Genomic DNA, 18,191 nt, shown 5'->3' on the forward strand with positions numbered 1-18,191 from the left:
GCTCCTGAGCCGTGTATGGCAGAATTAGTTTAAAAAAAAAAAAAAAAAAAAAGGCAGCCTCCTGGCATTTCCAGGCAACCACACAAAAAAGAAACCAACTTTGTTCTTTATTTAAAAAGAAACCCAAGTGCTTCACACATCTATTTTTAAAATTTAAAACAGAAAACACTATTCCATAAATACGTCTCTCCACCTCTGACATTCATGTTTGCATCTTCTTGCTGGCGGATATCGCCTGCCAACATCCTCTGCTCCCAGAGCCCCCTAGGACCGCTGTCAAAACCCACCCATGCGTGCACCCAGCTCACATCCCTCCAGCCTTGACATCGCAGTGAGGCAGCCCCTCCCCTCTCTGCACAGCCTGCCGAAGACACTGCCAGTCAGGCCCTGCCTGGGCTCTCCGAGCTTGCTGTGATGGTGGGATTCTCGTCCTTAACCTTCCTGGTGCTCACTGTCTCATCTCTCCAACTTCTTCAGAGCTGGGGCCAGAACCTCTCTGATTGACGTGTATCGAGTCTGTATGATGCCGGGTACCAGGGGGCACTCTAGTCACATGTCACAGTTTAAAATCAGCTTCTTCACTCTGTTCTAAAACTGGATTATGGTGAAGGCTGCACAACTCTGTACATTTATGGGGAAAAAAAAAATCACTGAATTGTATGCTTAGAATGGATGAATTTTACGGTATGCAAATACCCCAATAAAGCTGTTAAAAACAAATCAGCTTCCACATCTCTGCAGATGTTTCTGTTCAGTGTCAGACCCGAGGTGGGGACCTGTGTTCTTTGCATAAGGACAGTCTCTCAGCCCCATGTGGTTCAGAGAGGCTGGAAGAGAGACTGCTGAGGGGAGTGCTGGAGCCAGGGTTCCAGCATGTGGAGGTGTCTGGTGGAGGAGGGGCCCTGGAGGGCAGGTTTCCAGATGGCAGCAGGAAGGTAGGACACCGACAGGGACAGGGAACTGACGGGGCACCAACAACAGGAAGGTGAGCAAGCTAAGCAGTACGATGGGGTGACAGGATGGCTGAGCGGGGGAAGAGGATGTGTTTAATATTCAATTGAAACATACGCCACCACCATTTGTGCAGGTCAAAATGGTTGAACACTGGCAACCACCTATGGTTCACCTAACACAAGTCGGCGTGTGACAGGATGGGGAGCCCGGCTCGGGTCGGAAGGAGCAGGCTTCCAGTCAGCCCCTCTGCTTGTAGGCTGAGTGTCTGAGGGCTTGTCACTTAAACCCTGTGAGCCTGTTTGCTCATCTACAAAGGGGATGGCCCAGCCGCACCCCAGAAGCACATTTTCATTTCCATTTTTTAATACATGCACAATGCCCAGCACACGGTGGGCTCACCAAGGGCTGTAGGAGGGAGCATCTTTCCTTGCTGCTCCTCTGCCTTCCTCTCATCACCATACACAACTGTCTCCAGAGCAGGTAGAATACAATAACTAAGCTCGAACCACCAGCCTCTCCAGACATCTCTCTCCTCGCTCCCTTTAACAACAGCCCCCCAAATAAATGAGAGGCAGCACAGCTCTGAACAGCAAAGCAGACCCTGCTTTCCTGATGTTACTACAGAAATCACCAGTCCCAACTGTCCCTGGGCTCAGGGAGGTGCCTGGGATGGGCTGCATCTGGTCCCATCCGCATCCTCTACCTGATGGAACCATGAAATGAAGCCAGGAAACAAATGGCCCAGAGGCAGAGCCGGGGGTAAGGTGAACCAAAGGCTCCCTCTCATGACTCTACAGAGTGGGACAGCGCGGCCATGGCCAGGAGCCGCCAGGAGGGCCTGGCTGGACTCCGCAAAGCCACCGTGCAAGACTGCGCATGCTCACGGGCCAGCTGTGCTGAAGACGCACGGGAAGTCAGGGAAATATCTTCCTCAAGGAGCAAAAAGGTGGACACATCAGCCAGTTGGAGCCTAGGAGGACCCCTACCACAAGCAAAGTGATTTAATGCTCAGCTGCACCTGGCCTGTACCCCCAGAAGCTGCTGCTCTCAGACCACGGCACTAAATGAGAATTGCTCCCCTACGAGAACAGTCAGGTGCTGCACAATGATGTTTCAGTCAACGATGGACCACACATACAACAGTGGGCCCGTAAGATTAGTACCATATAGCCCAGGTGTGTAGTAGGTCATACCATAGAGGTTTGTGCAAGAGCACTCCATGATGTTTGCACAACAATGAACTCGCCTGACAATGCATTTCTGAGAAGGTACCCCGGTCGTTAAGCAATGTGTGACTGCCATGTCCTTGATGGTCACTTGCTGTACTCTCCCTTTGGTCTCAAGGCAACTTTGGCTCTTGTCATATGGACAGGAACCAGGATGCTCCGACTCCAGTGAGAGCAGGGCAAGGAGATGCCAACAGAAGGAAGCTTCAGTCCCTTCTGCAAAAGCCTCTAATGTGTGGGATCCTTACCGCATTCCTTGACCCCTCACCTATTCCAAGGGGCCCCAGACCCACGCTAACAAAGTCTCCACCGGAACAAGGGGAGTGCACGCCAGTGAGGGCCTGTGAGCTTACATCCATGAGCCATAGATGCAGGTTAACGCACACAACGGTGGAAGGGAGGATCTCCAGTGCCCAGTGAGTTAACTGACAGGTGTTAATTAAGCTCCGACCTTCTGGAAGATGTCCAGAAGCAATGTCATTCAGTCTTTCAAAGTCACACCTGGTCCGAGACCAGGCCTTAGAATTCCTGCCTACTCGGGCCCCAGAGCCCAGCGGGAGACGTGAAAACAAATACATGACAGGACATGCTGGTGAGACCTACCATGGTGAGAATAAAGCATCACAGGGTCCCAGCAGAACACAGACATTGGTTCCCTCAAAAGATTCTTACTTTCTTTCCAATAGGTACCACACCCCATGATGGCATCATCACTTTCGTGTTTACTGAAAAGGAGAGACCCCATGGTAGTGTCATCAAGTCCACATTTACTGAGGGGGAGAGACTCCCGAGAGTTTGCCATACAGCTGAAGCCCCTAAGCCCAACAAAGCAGTGGCCTCGCTTGCCTCTGCACACGCATCCGAGAGGTCAGGAGCATTCATTCTTAAGGAAGAAATGTGTTCTTGGCGTAACGCCTCCGGGTAATAAACCTACCCTTTAAAATCTCACCAGAACGATCATGTGTTTCCACTGTGCTGGCTCCAAGCTAGCTGGCAGCCAGAGTTGTGTATCCAACAGCTGCCCAGAGCCGATGGCACTGCCCAGGCACCACGGGGGGCCAGGGGGCCGGCTTTCACTCACCAGACAGCGGGTCTCTGCCAATCATCAAAACATTGGGCAAATTCATTACGATCAGCTGCTGGAGAACTTCCTACAGAAACAAAGGGGGAAAGATCCCGTTAAGAACAGGAAACAAAAATAAAGAACGACTAAGAAAATTACAGTTTATCAAGCCACTGGATGAGCATGCAGCCATTAAACGGTAACTATGAAGATACTATATAACAGGAAGGAACATTTACGATATAAATAAATGTGAAAAGTCAAAGTGAATTGTGCTTCTGCCTTCATCGCTAACAAATAAAAATGATGTCTGCCTGTATTCAGAGACCTCGGGGAAAAAAAAGAAGATACGTGACATGCTAGGAGAGCGGATTAGGTGTAAGCTTCTTTTTAAAAGACGTCTTTAATTATTTTTTTACTGTATGGTTTGCTTGTGCAATTAAAAAAATACAGAATCAAGATTAAAGAGATACTCCTGAGTCGTCCTAATCTGATGATTCAGAATCCCAGTCGGAAAGGAGGGGATCTCTCTCATTTACAGCAGCAACTTCCGTGGGAGAGGATAAATGACAGCAATCTGTGCCCGTGTGAGAGAGGTGGAGCAGGGGAAATGGGCGGCCTCCTGGCCCTCACACCACAGGTCTTTGAAAGGAGGCCCAGCACCAGCCATCGGTCATGCACCCCGTCTGGGAGCCTTTTCCCAGCTCTCCTCGGAGCGTGCCAGCTCATATGCGACCACCACTTAGGCTTCCCAGAGCACTTCTCGGGGCAGGTCAGCCTTCCCTGCCCAGATGTGCCTTGTTTTTCACCAATCAGAAGCTAAAAATTCCGTTTTACAGAAGACAAACAAGCAAGCAGTTTTCCTAAGTATTCTTGGTCTTACGAAAGTGGTCATTATAGAAATTTACCAACGAAGCTCTTCTTACGCCTTTTAAGAAATGTTCCCACGCAGACATAGCTTTTTTCAGGAGTCACTATTGCATGTGTGAGGAATCTCTGCATTCAGTGTGCTACCAACTAGCACTGACGAAGCAAAGGGGGACAACTACCCGATCAGCTAAGCCCACAGGGCCCGGGAACATCTCAGAAATCTCTCTGAATTGTCAGTCAGAACGGAGGCCCAGGCCAGCACGCCAGGAGAGGCCAGCACTGTCAAAGAATATATAAAATGGTTTTATGCTCCCTCTTTATTATCTTTCTATGGCTCCTGTCCACACCAGAAACTGAGCAGAGGGGATGCTAAACCACAAGGTGGACCCCACTCTCAAACCCACTGGCCCCCTCTCCAGTCAATGTTGGAGAACATCTTTCTTTATCATCTGGGGTCACGTGTCACCGCATCAGAGATGGCTAATGTTTTCTCAAGCGTGACTCAGTGGGTAAATATCTGTGTGGGACAGAAGTCTGAGTTGCGTAACAGCCTCAGCCCTCCTTCAGGGCTTGGAAAAAGTCAACACGAAAAAATTATCTCTCGAGTGAATGCGTTTCACCAAAGGATTCCACGGTCCCACCCTGGGGCAGAACACACACCACCAGTAAAATCGGCGAAATCCACTTGCCAGCTCACTCATGCGGCCAAAGGAAGGACTCCCAGCCAGACGAGCCCATTGTCATGGAGCCCCTACCCTGCCCCAAGAGAAACTCAAGTGCGCAGCCCAACTTCCAGGTTTACTTATAGTCGCTGTTCCCTTTGGTCTTGGCTGGCTTCTTCTGCCACTGACCCAGTGTCTGGAGCACCAGCCCTCTGAACAGGGTGGAAGGGTATCCACCTTTATAAAGGACATACAGAATGTGAAATCGTTTTGAAGGTCTCTGCAATAACGTAGAGCGGTATTTTTATGCTAAATCATTAAGCAAAAGACCACTGGGAATATTGCTAGAAAATACTGCTAGAAAATCCATGAATTCCCTTTCCAAAACAGGATGCTTAATTTTGCCTTATCAGTACTTTCTAATTTTCCCACAAGAAATATGTGTCACTTGTGCAACTAAGAAATGATGCCTTATAAACAGATGATGATTTTTTTTTGAGGAAGATCAGCCCTGAGCTATCTACTGCCAATTCTCCTCTTTTTGCTGAGGAAGACTGGCCCTGAGCTAACATCCATGCCCATCTTCATCCTACTTTATACGTGGGACGCCTACCACAGCATGGCGTTTTTGCCAAGTGGTGCCATGTCCGAACCCAGGATCCGAACCAGGGAACCCTGGGCCACCAAGAAGCGGAACGTGAGAACTTAACCGCTGCGCCACCGAGCTAGCCCTGATGATGATTTTTTGATTTGTTTCTTTCAAAACACCACGTGTCTCCTAAAGACCTAATCCTGTGGCCACAAACAATCTTGAACCATTAACTGTTTCCTCTAAAAGACCATCAATCACATTTGCAGCAAAGGCGGGCTGAGAGCTGTGAGTGTGGACTGAGTTCCAAGCTGTCCAGGAGAAAAGCAACACAAGACACGCATATCAGATTTTCTACAGCCCCCTTAAGAAAAGGAAAAAGAAACAGGTGAAAATATTCTAACAATAAACTTTAAGGCATTATATCCAAAATAGTATCATTTCACCACATAATTGACATAAAATCATGAATGAGATATTTCACACGCTTTTTGCATACAAGTCTTTGAAATCCAGGGCGTAGTTTACACTCACAGCACATCTCAATTCGGATGCTAATTTTCACTGGAAACACTTGATCTGAAAAAGTACATTCGCATACCCAAGTTGTTCCAAACACACTTAAAAAGTTCTCCAATAATTGAATCAAGTATGTTTTTAAATTTAATTAAAATTAAAAATTCACTTTCTCAGTCACACTAGCCACATCTTGGAGCCCGGACAGCCACATGCGTCTAGTGGCTGTCATGCTCTCCAACGCTGGTGAGGAGGGGACTCAGTGGCCATTGGTCCCTGAGGAAAGGCAAGCAAACTTGTCCCCTCTGGGCGGTGGGGCCTCCAGGGCGACGGGCCAGGCCCTCCATCTCTCAGGGACGTGAGGAGGTTATTGATGAGTAGACCCTCCTGCTTGGCACTCAGAACAGAAAGCCACTGTGGAGACCGCAGCTGACACTGGCCTGCTCGGCGGGCACCTGGTCACACCCCGGTGGGTTGTGTGGGGTGGGACCAAGCAAGTCTGGGGAGTGCAAGCCCAGTGGTGTGCTCTGAGCAGTCCCCAAATTTGCCAGCGAGCCCCCCTGGTGCAACCTGGACCTTCACAAAGGCAGAAGCAAAGGCCACGGTCACACCTCAAGGCAGGGATGAGGGTCCAGGGCAGACGCAAGCCTTGAAGCAGCCTCTGTCTTGTCATCTGATCCTTGTGGCCTGAGAGGCAGGAGAGAAGAGTCAGGCTTGGGCGTGGCCCTCCCAGAGACCACCTCCATCCCCCTCCTCAGAGCATGCAGGGCTGGAGGAGTGAGGAGTATTAAACTGTGATCCAGGGTGGAATCTGCACCCCTTCAGGTTTGCTCTCAGATCCCAAAATAAGATGCTGGGGAAACGCCCAATTTCCTCTTCATCAATGAAACTGCACTAATTGCGTCCTGGAAGGATCCCATTGGTAGGTAACCGCTTTAAACAAACCAAAAGTCACAAAAACAGACCAGAGGAGGGTGGGTGGCTTTGGATTTTCAGCGGCAAGGGTGCAGGAAAGCACTCTGTAACGTAAAAGGGGAGAGAACCCCCCTGCCACCACCCAGGCCGCAAATCCAAGACATAGGTCTTATCCGTTCCAGCCTTCCCGCCAGGGCTGTCACCACATAAACAAGGCCCTACATGCATTTGGGCATGGGGTGGGACAGGCCAGGACACTCTCCAGGAAGCGTCTGTCACCCGAGTGGGAGGTCCCAGGGGCTGCATCTGTGTTTGCACACAGCATCAACAAACCCAGCGAGTTGCCTGCCCTCAGATTCTCAGCTTCCTGATTCAGACCCACAGGTGGCAAACTGAGGATGACATGGTTCATGGGGAGTACAGGGGGGCCAGTCTCGAGGCCTGTGGCATTGACTCTCAGAGGTCACTGGTGGAGAGAAGTTGTAAGAACAGAACCAGGAAGCTGAGTGGAAGGAAAAAGCTCCCTTCCTGTTAGAATCCTCTCATGCAAGCACAAATGTAGTCAGCGGGGAAAGATACAAGACACAGAGGGGGTGCCCCATTCCAGGCTTCCCAGGGAACTGAGCTAGTCCGCTAGCGCCAAGAAGGATGGTGGAGGAGGGTGGTGAGCAGATTCCAGAGGCACCCAGCTATGGCGCAAAACTCACTTGATTACAGTTGAGCAAGCAGCCTCAGTGGATGGCGGGACCTCTCGGCCACCCTACAGCAAACAAGACTGGCACCCAGGCGCATGGCTTCACTGAGCCCATGAGGCCAATCGCTTGTCCCTGCTGGCGGGTACTGCTCCGTGTCTCAGAACCCAACACGGGGCCCAGGCTGCAATTCTAGGTTGGCTCTCGGAGCACACTGGGTCCTTGTCATCCCCTCCTGTCACCAAAACTTTGCACAGGCCAGCCCCCCAGCCTAGACGTTCCTCCCCTCCAAAAAGTCCCTCAAACCTCCTTCCTCCCCAAGAAGCTTCAAAGTTTCCCAGGTGTCTGCACCTTGCAGGTGTGGGTGGTGCTAAGTCTCAGGAGAAAAGCTCTGGAGGGCTCAGTCACGGCCTCCTGGAGAGGCAGGAGGACAGCGCGAGGGGAAGGCAGAGGCCTGGGGCAGCACAGCCAGGGGATGGATCCCAGGATGGACATGGATGCCTCAACCACCTGGTCTGCCCCTCGGGCCAGACGTGACCCCATGGCTCCCAGGGCTTGTAGGTGAAACATTTTCTGCATTTGTCCAGTCACCTCCATTGAACTGTCAGGTCCCTGTGGGGGACACGCCTCCTAATTCCTTTTTAGCCAGTCTCTATCCAGGACTTACCAACAGTGCACCCACTCAACCACGGCAGCCCAATGTCCTGGGAGCCCTAAAGTGAGCCCATGCTTTCTCCCAGGCTTAGCAACAAGGGGGCTCAGCTCAGGCCTCTTAAACGACCCCCTGAACTCACCTGAGAGCAAGTGTGCGTACCCCAAACTCCCAGTAAACTGTCTACTTCACAGTAAATGCGTCAGCAGCACAGTATTAAACAGAGGCCCTAAAACATCCCTACCACACCCTCCAACCACGGATGTGAGCACGACAGGGGCGCGTGGTCAGTGAACACCACTTTGACATTCTAGCTGCAAACCGAATGGTTAGGTAACGAAGATACGGCCACCCATCCTGGTCAGGGAGACAGACAAAAAGTGCTTCAATGAATAAAAGAATACCTAATTGTACGTATAGTATTAAAGATAAGCTAAAAAAAGAAGAAATCCTCAAAGGAAATATACACAAATGACAGAACATTTTTTATTACAGTGATCGGGACAAGAGCAACTTTTCCCAACATTTTCTAAAGGTTCTATAATGTGGTTATATGACCTTAAAATATTTTAACGCTTTATGCACAGCTTCCTACACAGAGAACGTATAGTCAGTGGCATCTATTTACCAGACATTGAACTGTGAACGTGTCGGGTCCACTGAAAAAAAAAGGAAATTATGCTTTCCTCTGAGACAAGTCACCATGTATCCAAGATGAAGATGAAACAGATTACCTCTTTTTTTAAAAAACACTACCCCCAAAAAATCAAACTGCACTTGGGCATCCTCCATCAGGAGATGCAAAGCCTGCATCAGCTGGGAAGAACAGCCGCCAGCCAGCCCAGCCAGCCAGCCCAGCCGGGAGAACGGGCAGCTGAGCACAGATGGGGGAGGGGCTGACTTACAGCCTCAGGCCTTGCGCAGGGGCCCAGGTGGGAGGCTCTGCGGGAAGGGGTGGCGCCCGGAGCACCAGCCCCTTGAAGAGGAGGCTCAGGCATCCCAGAAAAGTTTCACTCACTGCTGAAGTAATGCAGGCTTCAGTGAAATGGCTTAAGATCCTGCCAGGGCCCATCTAGACATCCGTGGCTGCTCAAACAGAAAGGTCATTTTCTCCACTGGTGGAAGAGATATGAGGTCCCAGAGAAGTTACAGGGTGGAAACAGTTGCATGCCTGTGTGTGTGTGCATGTGTGTGTGCGTGCGTGCGTGTGTGTGTGTGTGTGTGTGTGTGTGTGTGTGGCAGAGGTTATCTTCAGTTTCCTTTGAAAACACTGGGGAGGTTGGATTAAGAACAATGATTTCGTGAAGAAATAGGAAGAATTCTTTTCCTCCTCCCAGATGAGACTGAATTTTATGACTCAATATTTTGCTGGAAGGAAAAAAATAAATGCTGCTAAAGGCCAAGTTTTTAGGTGCACAAATGACCCTCCAAAGCGGTCTGACTATGAGCTATTAATGCAGAGTAAATGAGAGGGAACTCCCAGAAAAGTTAAGCCGCTCACTCAGCAGAGGCATCCAGGCGGAAGACGATGCTCACAGCTGCCAAGGAGATCCGGACCGTCCAGACAACAAATGTGCCTTCCACAAGGCCAAAGAAACACAAAGCATGGTGCTGTGGACCTATCCACATTCTCAGAGTCAGCAATGAACATCAGAAACAGGAGTGATATCATCAGCTTTGAGTGTGCACCCAGTACACCCCTGGCACACCTTTAGACCCGGGGTTCAGATATTCAAAGAGACACACTGAGCACCACGCTGGGAGCTGAGAACTCTCAGCCTGGCTGGAAAAACAGGGAGGTAGACAGGCACAGCACAAATGGACAGGTGTCAGAGCAGCACAGCACAGGGAGCAGTGCCAAACTCGGCCAGGCAAGGCTGGGAAGGCTTCCCAGGGGAGGTGGCTTCTGAGCTGGGCTGTGAAGAATGGTTAGAAGTCCCACAGGGGAAGGAGAGAGCCCAGAAATGTATTAACTGCTAAATATGACCATCAAGTCAAGCCCTTGGGTACAGTGTACTACACAGCCTGCATTTCCTTTTGGGGCTCTCTCTCCCTCACACATCCCCAGCCCGGAAGATCAGCGGTCAGAACGCTACTCACTCTCCTAAGTTCACAGAAAATGCCACCTCCACCATGCAGCCACCCTTGATGCCCTTAATCACATGATTTCCTTTCCCTTGAACTCCTAATGCTTCATCTGGCCATTTCTGTGACACTTTCCCATTTTGCCTTGTCCCTCAACTTCCCACTGAGAGGCAGCACAAAGCTGCTGGGTTACTTCCTATGCCTCGAATCATGGCAAAATCAGCTGCCATGTGTCTTCAGATTTTGCAGCTTGTAGATGTTAACCAAAGTTAAAAACATTTCAGGGGCCGGCTCCGTGGCTGAGCGGTTAAGTTTCTGCACTCTGCTTTGGTGGCTGGGGTTTCACGGGTTCAGATCCCGGGTGCAGACATGGCACCACTCACCAGGCCATGCTGAGGCGGCGTCCCACATAGCACAACCAGAGGTACTCACAACTAGAATGTATGACTATGTACTGGGGGGCTTTGGGGAGAAGAATGAAAAAAAAAAAAAGATTGGCAACAGTTGTTAGCTCAGGTGCCAATCTTTAAAAAAAAAACATTCAAAGTGAATTTGTGATGCTGGTTTGAATACACCATGCTTTCCAACTGTAAAATCCCAAATGTCATAGTTTTAAGAGCAAACAAAACAAGGTTCATTTAAAATTCCTAAACTACAGAAGTGACTCCAACAGAAAAGGTACTCCATGAATTTCGATGCTTCCAGCGTCTATTCCAGTGCCCTAAGGAACGAGGCAAGACTTCCAGACCCCAGGGCGGTAACTGCACAGCACTAGCTATGGTTCACGCAGGCGAGATGCCTCTGGGACTCTGAAAGGCTGAGACCCTCGCAGGGCACGGCACAGAGAGGCCTACAAAGTCAGGAGGAGTTCTCCAGGGAGCCTCTGCACACGCCACGGGGTTATGCTCATGCCATCAACAAGCACTCCTCCACGTGACACCTGGAAACCTCTCAAGTGGGTCTGGCCGGGCAGGGTTCCCAAATGCCCTTCGACAACATCTTGGCCCAAACAAAAGCTGCCTGACAAGCTGGCCTTGGCAAACACACACCCAACCACAAGGAGGGTCCCACCCTGGGAGGGTCCCACCTCTTTCCTCCCTACAACACTCATGTGAGGTGGTCAGGATACTAATCACTAGCATTTCCAATCTGAGGGCACCGTGGCACAACGCTTAAGACGGGGTTTAATAGCAGGATCCAGCGGAGGGCCAGGGCTGGACGCTCCAGGTTGGTGAGCCGTCCCCTGTACTACGCTGACTTCCCGATGGCCCAAACCCGGGCACCTTCTACAGCTGATGCTGGCCTCATACCTTCCATAGTGACTCCTGGTACTTACAGCCTGCCGCCAGCCCCTCCCCCAATCGTGCGCCACAGCCCACTTTTTGGGATATTACGGCCAGGAGCGTGACTTTCTAATTGAGCTGCTCAGCGGAGATGTAAGCCTGACGATTTATCCCCGGCCGCCTGTTCAAAGCCCGGCCCACGGGCCACGTGCTTGTAATTCCATCTGGACAAGGGGCTCCGGTTTCTGCCGCGTTCCCGCCTCCACAGGGGCAGGGGGCCTGCGGAATGAAGTGCTTTCATGTTAAGAGGCTGTCACGTAAAGCTGCTGATAGACTCAATCCATCTGTTCCACCTCGTTTCAATTAATCCTGGGGTCCCCAGGGCCTGAAACCAGCTCGGATCTGCACCGGCTCCCCTAATTAGGCCGCATCGTGCCTCAGGACCCAGCAATGTAAGGCCACCAACTCAGGCTGTCCTCGGTTACCACATCATCAGAATGCCCCTCCCCCGAACACTCGTAACTGCCCGTCCGCACGGCTGTGTGCACAGAAGCAAACCAAGCCCTTCTTTGTTCACAGAAGGGAAAACAAATATCTCCTCTGAGCCGACCGAGGAGGAGCAGACCTGTGGGAAGGGGCACCTGGAACTCAAACACCACCATGTGAGGGCAAAGCTACTTGCTGTGTGGCCTCAGGCAACTCACAGTCCCTCTCTGAGCCACACCCTCATCTGTAACAGGACTAGGACCATCTCTAAGGGATGTCTGGCTCCTTCAGAAGGTGGGGAAGGGGGCCTGGAAAAGGAGACACGGTGCTGGCACAGAGGAGCACAGCACGTCTTCACGGAGGTACTGACTCAGGGCTGCCAACTCTGAAAACAGGCAAGTGCCCACATGTCCCAGAAGAACCGAGGGGAAACCCAACAGGGATGGGACTGGAGGACACTTCAAGCGTCCCCACAAACGCCTGTCACCTTCTTTTAGGGCTCGTACGATGCCTGGGGTTGCTCTGTGGGTGGAGTCGTCTTATCTGATGCTAAGAAGTGCCTGTTCAGAGCCCCTGGACCAAGCAAGGCGGTGGGGCAGCCCCAGAAGCACGCACAGGGCACTGTCTCATCTCTGAGAAGAACTCCTGCCCATAAACGGTACTTCAGAAACCATTTTACATGCTGCAGACAAGCCAGGCCCCCAGCAGCCAAGCGAAGGTGGGCTCAGGGGCAAGAACTGTGGTGATGTCATGAGCAACCACAGGCGCAGGAGGAGGGGGCGGGGACCCAAGATGGACTAATGGATGGACACATATCGTGCACAGGGATCCCAGCCAACAGCAGGGAGTGGTGAGACTCAGCATTTTAAAACTGGAAGAGCCTTACAGATTACCTACAGAGTGGGGAAACTGAGGCCCAGAGAGGAAAATCACACGGTGCGGCATTGCAGCCTCCTGGGACTCCGCCCTAGGGCTCGCTGCACTAACCAAGCAGCTCACCTCCACTCACCAATGTCTCCTGAGGGCCTCCCACGCACCAGGACCGAGCTCCAGTGGGGATTCTGGGGGAGGAGGAGGAAGGATTCTGAGGATTCGGGATGAGGAGGGAGGGGTGGCCCTGCCCTCACACCTTCATGCCTGGAGAGGCTCAGGGCTGCCCTGTCCTCTCCTCCCGGTTAAAACTACAGCATCCGTGTTGGGGTGGATGCCAGGAATCCTATGTGATGGTAGTGAGGGATCTTACAACTGTCAGCAGCTGTAGAGCCCCTTTCTTCGAGCTTCTTCGAGTTTTTGTTGATGGGCAAGCAAGGAGGGCATGGAGCTCAGGGGCAGAGGCGTGGCCTTCACGTCCCAGCAAGTAGCTGGGCTGGGGGAACAGCGTCTATGCAACCACTGTGTCCCACTCTGTTTCACCCCACCACTCACCCCCCAGGTGGGGCTGGGGTGGGCACCACACCCTGGCAGCCCTCACCCGCTACCTGACGGCAGGGCACTGGTTCCCTCACTCCCAGGGTACAAGTCGGAGCAGGAGCGACAGAGCGTGCCTGGGAGCCTCCAGCTGCAGGTGGCAGCCTGCCGGGACCTGCGAGGGCAGGGGAAGGCAGGCAGGAAAGCCACCACCTCACAGCGTGAGTGTCGCAGGACGCAGGGCATCAACGTTCCCGAGTCAGCCAGGCCTCCACATCCATTTCCCCAGGGCAGGAGGATGGCAGGCAGGGAGAACAGAGGGCAGCCATTCACTCTCTTATTTACATGTACACCGTATTTCCTGGGCTCCTACGGGGTGTCAGGCGCTGTGCTGGTTCGGGGGAGGGGGCACACACACAAGACCTCTGCCCTCAGATATAGGGAACGCAGACAGACAGGCAGGCTCAACCAAGGGAGCAGTGAGGGCGCCCAGGTGTGTGCATGGGGCAGGCCCCTGTCCTTGGGGAACCCACAGCCTTGCAGAGGACAGACCCACTGGCAAGTCCAGCACCCTAACAGAGTGGATGTGAGCCATCTGAGCTGGGGGACAACAGGAGCACACCAGAGCGGCTAAGCCAGAAAGGCTTCCAAGAGGAGGTGGCGCAGAGCTGAAACGAAGAGGAGCAGGTGCTATCCAGGTATGTGTGTATCGACCTGGGTCGTGCCGCGGCAGGAAGAGGTGGCAACAAAGGCAAGGGAAGCAGCAGAAGGCGTTCCCCCACCTCGTGTCTCCCAACACAGGTGCAGGAGTCACCCCCACTGCAGGCCCACAAGCAGCGAGAACCAGAATCTCTGCTCAGGGAGTCGGGGCCGTGCCCAATCTGGGCTTATCTCCACGGAGACAGCCGTGGCCTCAGAGTCCCCTAGCCAGGTCCACCACCAGCCTGTCGCTGCTGGGCCTCAGCTTAAACCCCTGCCAGGTGGCTGGGCGGGTGGGCATCACACCTAACCCACGGGAGCCCGAGGAGAGCACCTGGCACGTAATCAGGCCCCAGCGGGCACTGCTCCAGCTGCACTCAGGGAGAACACACAGCCGGCCTCCCACTGCAAGCGTCCCACTTAGAACAGCTGCGCGGTGCACGAGTGCAGGAGGCCGACAGTGCCCGAGTGAAGCCATCCAGGACGGCACCACAGCTACTTGGGGGTGGGGGTTCACCCTGGAGACCCCAGGAATGGAGAGATGCTCCCCACTCCCCGGCTCACCCCACACCACCCCTTCCCTTCTCTATTGCTCGGAGCTGAGGACCAGACAGGAAGGACTGAACAGGACCACCGGAAAGCCCCCTCCGTGCTCTTCCTTTCTTCTTTTCCCTCTGGTCTCAAGAGAGAAGCACACACACCCACCCGTACCTTGAGGGTGGCAGGGGTTTCAACTCCCAAGGGCTGGCGGGGTACTACACCGAGAATTCCAAGGGCAGGTGGGGGTCTGAGGGAAAGCGTGCACGGTTGATTAGTGACACCTGCCCTGGGCAGAGCCATGGAATTTGCCCCTCATCTGAAGGCAGAGGGACCTGCGAACTCTCCACAGAGGATAAGTGAGTGAGGTGAGACTGTCACTGCCTCCCTCGCCCCCACTCGCCCCTCTGAAAAAGCTGCAGATGAAACAGACGGAACGGGAGAAGAAATCTTGCAAAGCAGTCGCTTCTCATCGTTACGGGAGTTTGCCACAAATGATCAGACTTCATCTAGAGAGCAAGAAACTCTGGAAGGTTCTTTATTCTATCACCAAGAATTTATTCTATAGCAGGAAACTGGGGGAGGGCAACTCAGGACACAGCTGAAAAACCAGGGAGGAGGAGGGTTAAGAAACAACGAGTTTGTAATGACTAACATCTCAGCAGGAAGTGAAAATCTCAACAGATGGTATCAACGCCAAGGCAGCTGTCCACGTTGGGGGTGGGCAGGGGTTGGTGGTGGCCGACCCCCCCCAACACCTGATGCAATCCTCCCCACCCTGCAATGCTCACCTCCATCCCCTTCCCGGACCCAAACCCCTTAGTCGGAAATGATCACTTCTGCGTCTTTGCCGCTGGAGCCCCAGCCCAGTACTCCACATTCGAGGTGACTGGGAACCTCAGGGTTCTGGAGGGAGGCGCTGTGGCGTGCTCACCTCTGAACGCCCCCCAGGCGTCTGCACATGCTGCCCACAGCAGATGCTCACCAACTGCTGGCCAAACTGAACCGGCTGACCACAGGGAGGAAGGGTCTGGTGACAACAGAGGCCTCAGGACCTGGGACAGGCCACTGAACACACCCTCCCCCATCCAGAGTGCATCGTTCTTTTGAATGATGATATATCAGAGCGCCTAACAAGCCAGGGGCTGGGCTAGACACCTAGCGTGTATCATCTCATTTAATCCTGACTGGCAGGCGGTACCCCCCAGTCCACTAGCCATCTGCCAACACAAGATCCATTTGATCAACAAAGGTTTTTGACTGCTGGGGATACTGTAGTAAACGAGGGGGACAAAAAGGTAAAAATATGTCATATGAATGTGCCAGGAAGTCCTAAGTGCTTAGAAAAACAAAGCAGGGTCGGATGATCAAAAGTGATGGGCAATGAAGCTATTACAGACAGCGGGTCAAAGAGGGCCCCCCATGAAATCACAGTTGAACACACATGAGTGGAGAGAGGATGTGAGCCAAGTGGACAGGTGGATAAGAGAAGTCCAGGCAAAGGGAACAGCAAGTGGGAAGGTCTTGCAGCTGGAACATGCTGTGCAGTCCTACTAAGCACGACACTGGTGGTGGCCCAGCCTCACCTTTGAGGCCATTTCTAGCAGTGCCTGCAGTGGGCTCCTATGGTCAGATGGCCCATTCTGAAGCCTCGGGAGGCACAAGGAGCTCTCATGGGAGTAACTCATTATGATACCAGGGGTTCTAAAGAGGGCTCAAGCCTGGGCACCAGGTGACTGGTAGTGGCTATCTGGAGCACTGTGTTGAGATGGATTCTGAGGCCAAGTCTGGGCTCAGAGGCAGAGAGTGCCACGATCGATAAGTGATGTCTGCCTGAGCCAGGCATTAAGACATGGTGGCACTCCCTTGTGTAACAGAATGTGCTAAGCGCTGTCACACGCTTGTGGTATAAAATGTTGAGGGGTTGTGGGGAAGGGACCTGTAATCCTCTGCTCCTAGTTATAAAGCCACAGACGGAGTTTCCTCTGCTAAATGGGCTTCACTTTTCAAGTCTCCGTACCAGGCTGCGGGCTGCCAAGGGTGGAGAACCGGACCATCTCCCTCCCCACTGCTCCCAGGGGCCTGCGGCGGGAGGGGCTCCCTCCACAGTCGTCAAAGGAGCTAATGAAGGGCCAGGGCTGGTGCGTGGTTCACTGTGTGAACAGCCTGAATGTGGATCCTAAGGGACAGGGACAGAAACAACGCCCTTCAATGAGACCAGCTGGGCCCCCACTGTGTGAGGCTCTGAGCTGAGGACCAAAGAAAAAAAACCCCATTTTTCTTTTGAAAAAGAAAAAGGAAGCTTTTCTTCAGATGTGGGTAAGTTGCGTTGGGGGGGGGGGGGCGGTGAGAGGATCACCAGAGTCCAAGAACACGAAGGAGGAGGTGGGAAAGTGAAGGCATCCAGACTTACCCCGGGTCACAGGACAGGCCAGAGGGAGCGTATGCTCCAAGCAAAATGGAGGGACCGGCACCAGCTGTTCCTGAGCCCAAATGGAGCAGGGTGACAGTCTGTGCCCACTCTGCCACCATGGCAAGTGGACTCTTCCAGCCCGAGCCAAAACAAGATGAGAGAAGACTCAAAAATGCACATTAACTGTGCACCTACTATGCGTAAGGCTCTGTCAGGTAGGGGGTGGTGTGGTGCGGAGAAGCTCTCACCTGGTCCAACCCTTTCCAGTCTGTACACATCCTCTGATGGGCAGTGGGGCAGGTGCTTGAACTGTGCCTCCTTTACAAAGGAACAAACCAAGATGCACAAGAGGATGTGCCTCAGGCCACACGGCTACTCATGACCAAGCTGGGGCTGGAATCTAGATGTTCCCACGCTCGGACATCAGAGTGTGGTCGGCGAGAAGAGGCATGAACACTGCAGCCTGCAGCCCAAGGGCCAAGGAGTTAGGAGGAGGAGAGGTCCCTGGAGGCTGCAGGGCCAGGAAAGGCTTCACTGGTCACTCAGGCTGGTGCCCAAGGAGAGGCTGTCAATCAACACGTCAAGCTTCTTGCTCTGAACAACTCGTCCTGTGCTCTCAGAGGCTCAAGACACAGCAGTGCTTCTCTTAGGGCATCTGCACACCTGCCCTGTGGGAGGGTTCCCTGTTGCATCTGCCTCCCCAAACTCAGCCACGGCCCTCCATGCTTTTACACTCAAGCTGCCTCACTCTTATATTCATTTGTTCACTCACTCACTCAACAGGTCTTTACCAAGCCCGAGTCTATTCCAGGGGGCCAGGAGTCGGAGATGTGATGGCGAGTGAAGGCCGACAGGATCCTTGCCCTCCTAGAACTCAGACTCACAGTGGAGACGAGCATTTATCAACCACCCTCACTGGCAAGATCAGAGTCAGGAACAGGGCGCACATGGGGGTGGGGTGCCCTAAACAAACATTTCCTAAATGAACACAAAGAAAAGAAGGAATGCTGGATACCCAGCAGCTGGTCATCGTAAATCCCACTTCCCATGCAGGAGCAGAGAGGAAAGATGCAGGGATGTGGGAGGTGCTGTGCTGTCTCACCTGGGGCCACGGGCCTGAGGCGAGAGAGAAGCAGGCGGAT

General features: G+C 52.8%; 1 protein-coding gene across 4 annotated transcripts in view; it reads right to left on the reverse strand.

The window, feature by feature from the left end:
• CCDC88C (coiled-coil domain containing 88C) overlaps positions 1-18,191 on the reverse strand; it is a 132,532-nt gene that overhangs the window by 76,559 nt on the left and 37,782 nt on the right. For 3 of the 4 annotated variants that reach the window (XM_070594429.1, XM_070594428.1, XM_070594434.1), the window contains exon 4: positions 3,262-3,331. The exons of the other annotated variant lie outside the window; for it this stretch is intronic. In XM_070594429.1, coding sequence (XP_070450530.1) covers positions 3,262-3,331 — 70 coding nt within the window. The remainder of the gene's footprint in view (positions 1-3,261; positions 3,332-18,191) is intronic. 4 annotated transcript variants of the gene reach the window in all.

The sequence above is a fragment of the Equus przewalskii genome, chromosome 25 (assembly GCF_037783145.1).
Source record: "Equus przewalskii isolate Varuska chromosome 25, EquPr2, whole genome shotgun sequence".
NCBI classification, from domain to species: Eukaryota; Metazoa; Chordata; class Mammalia; order Perissodactyla; family Equidae; genus Equus; species Equus przewalskii.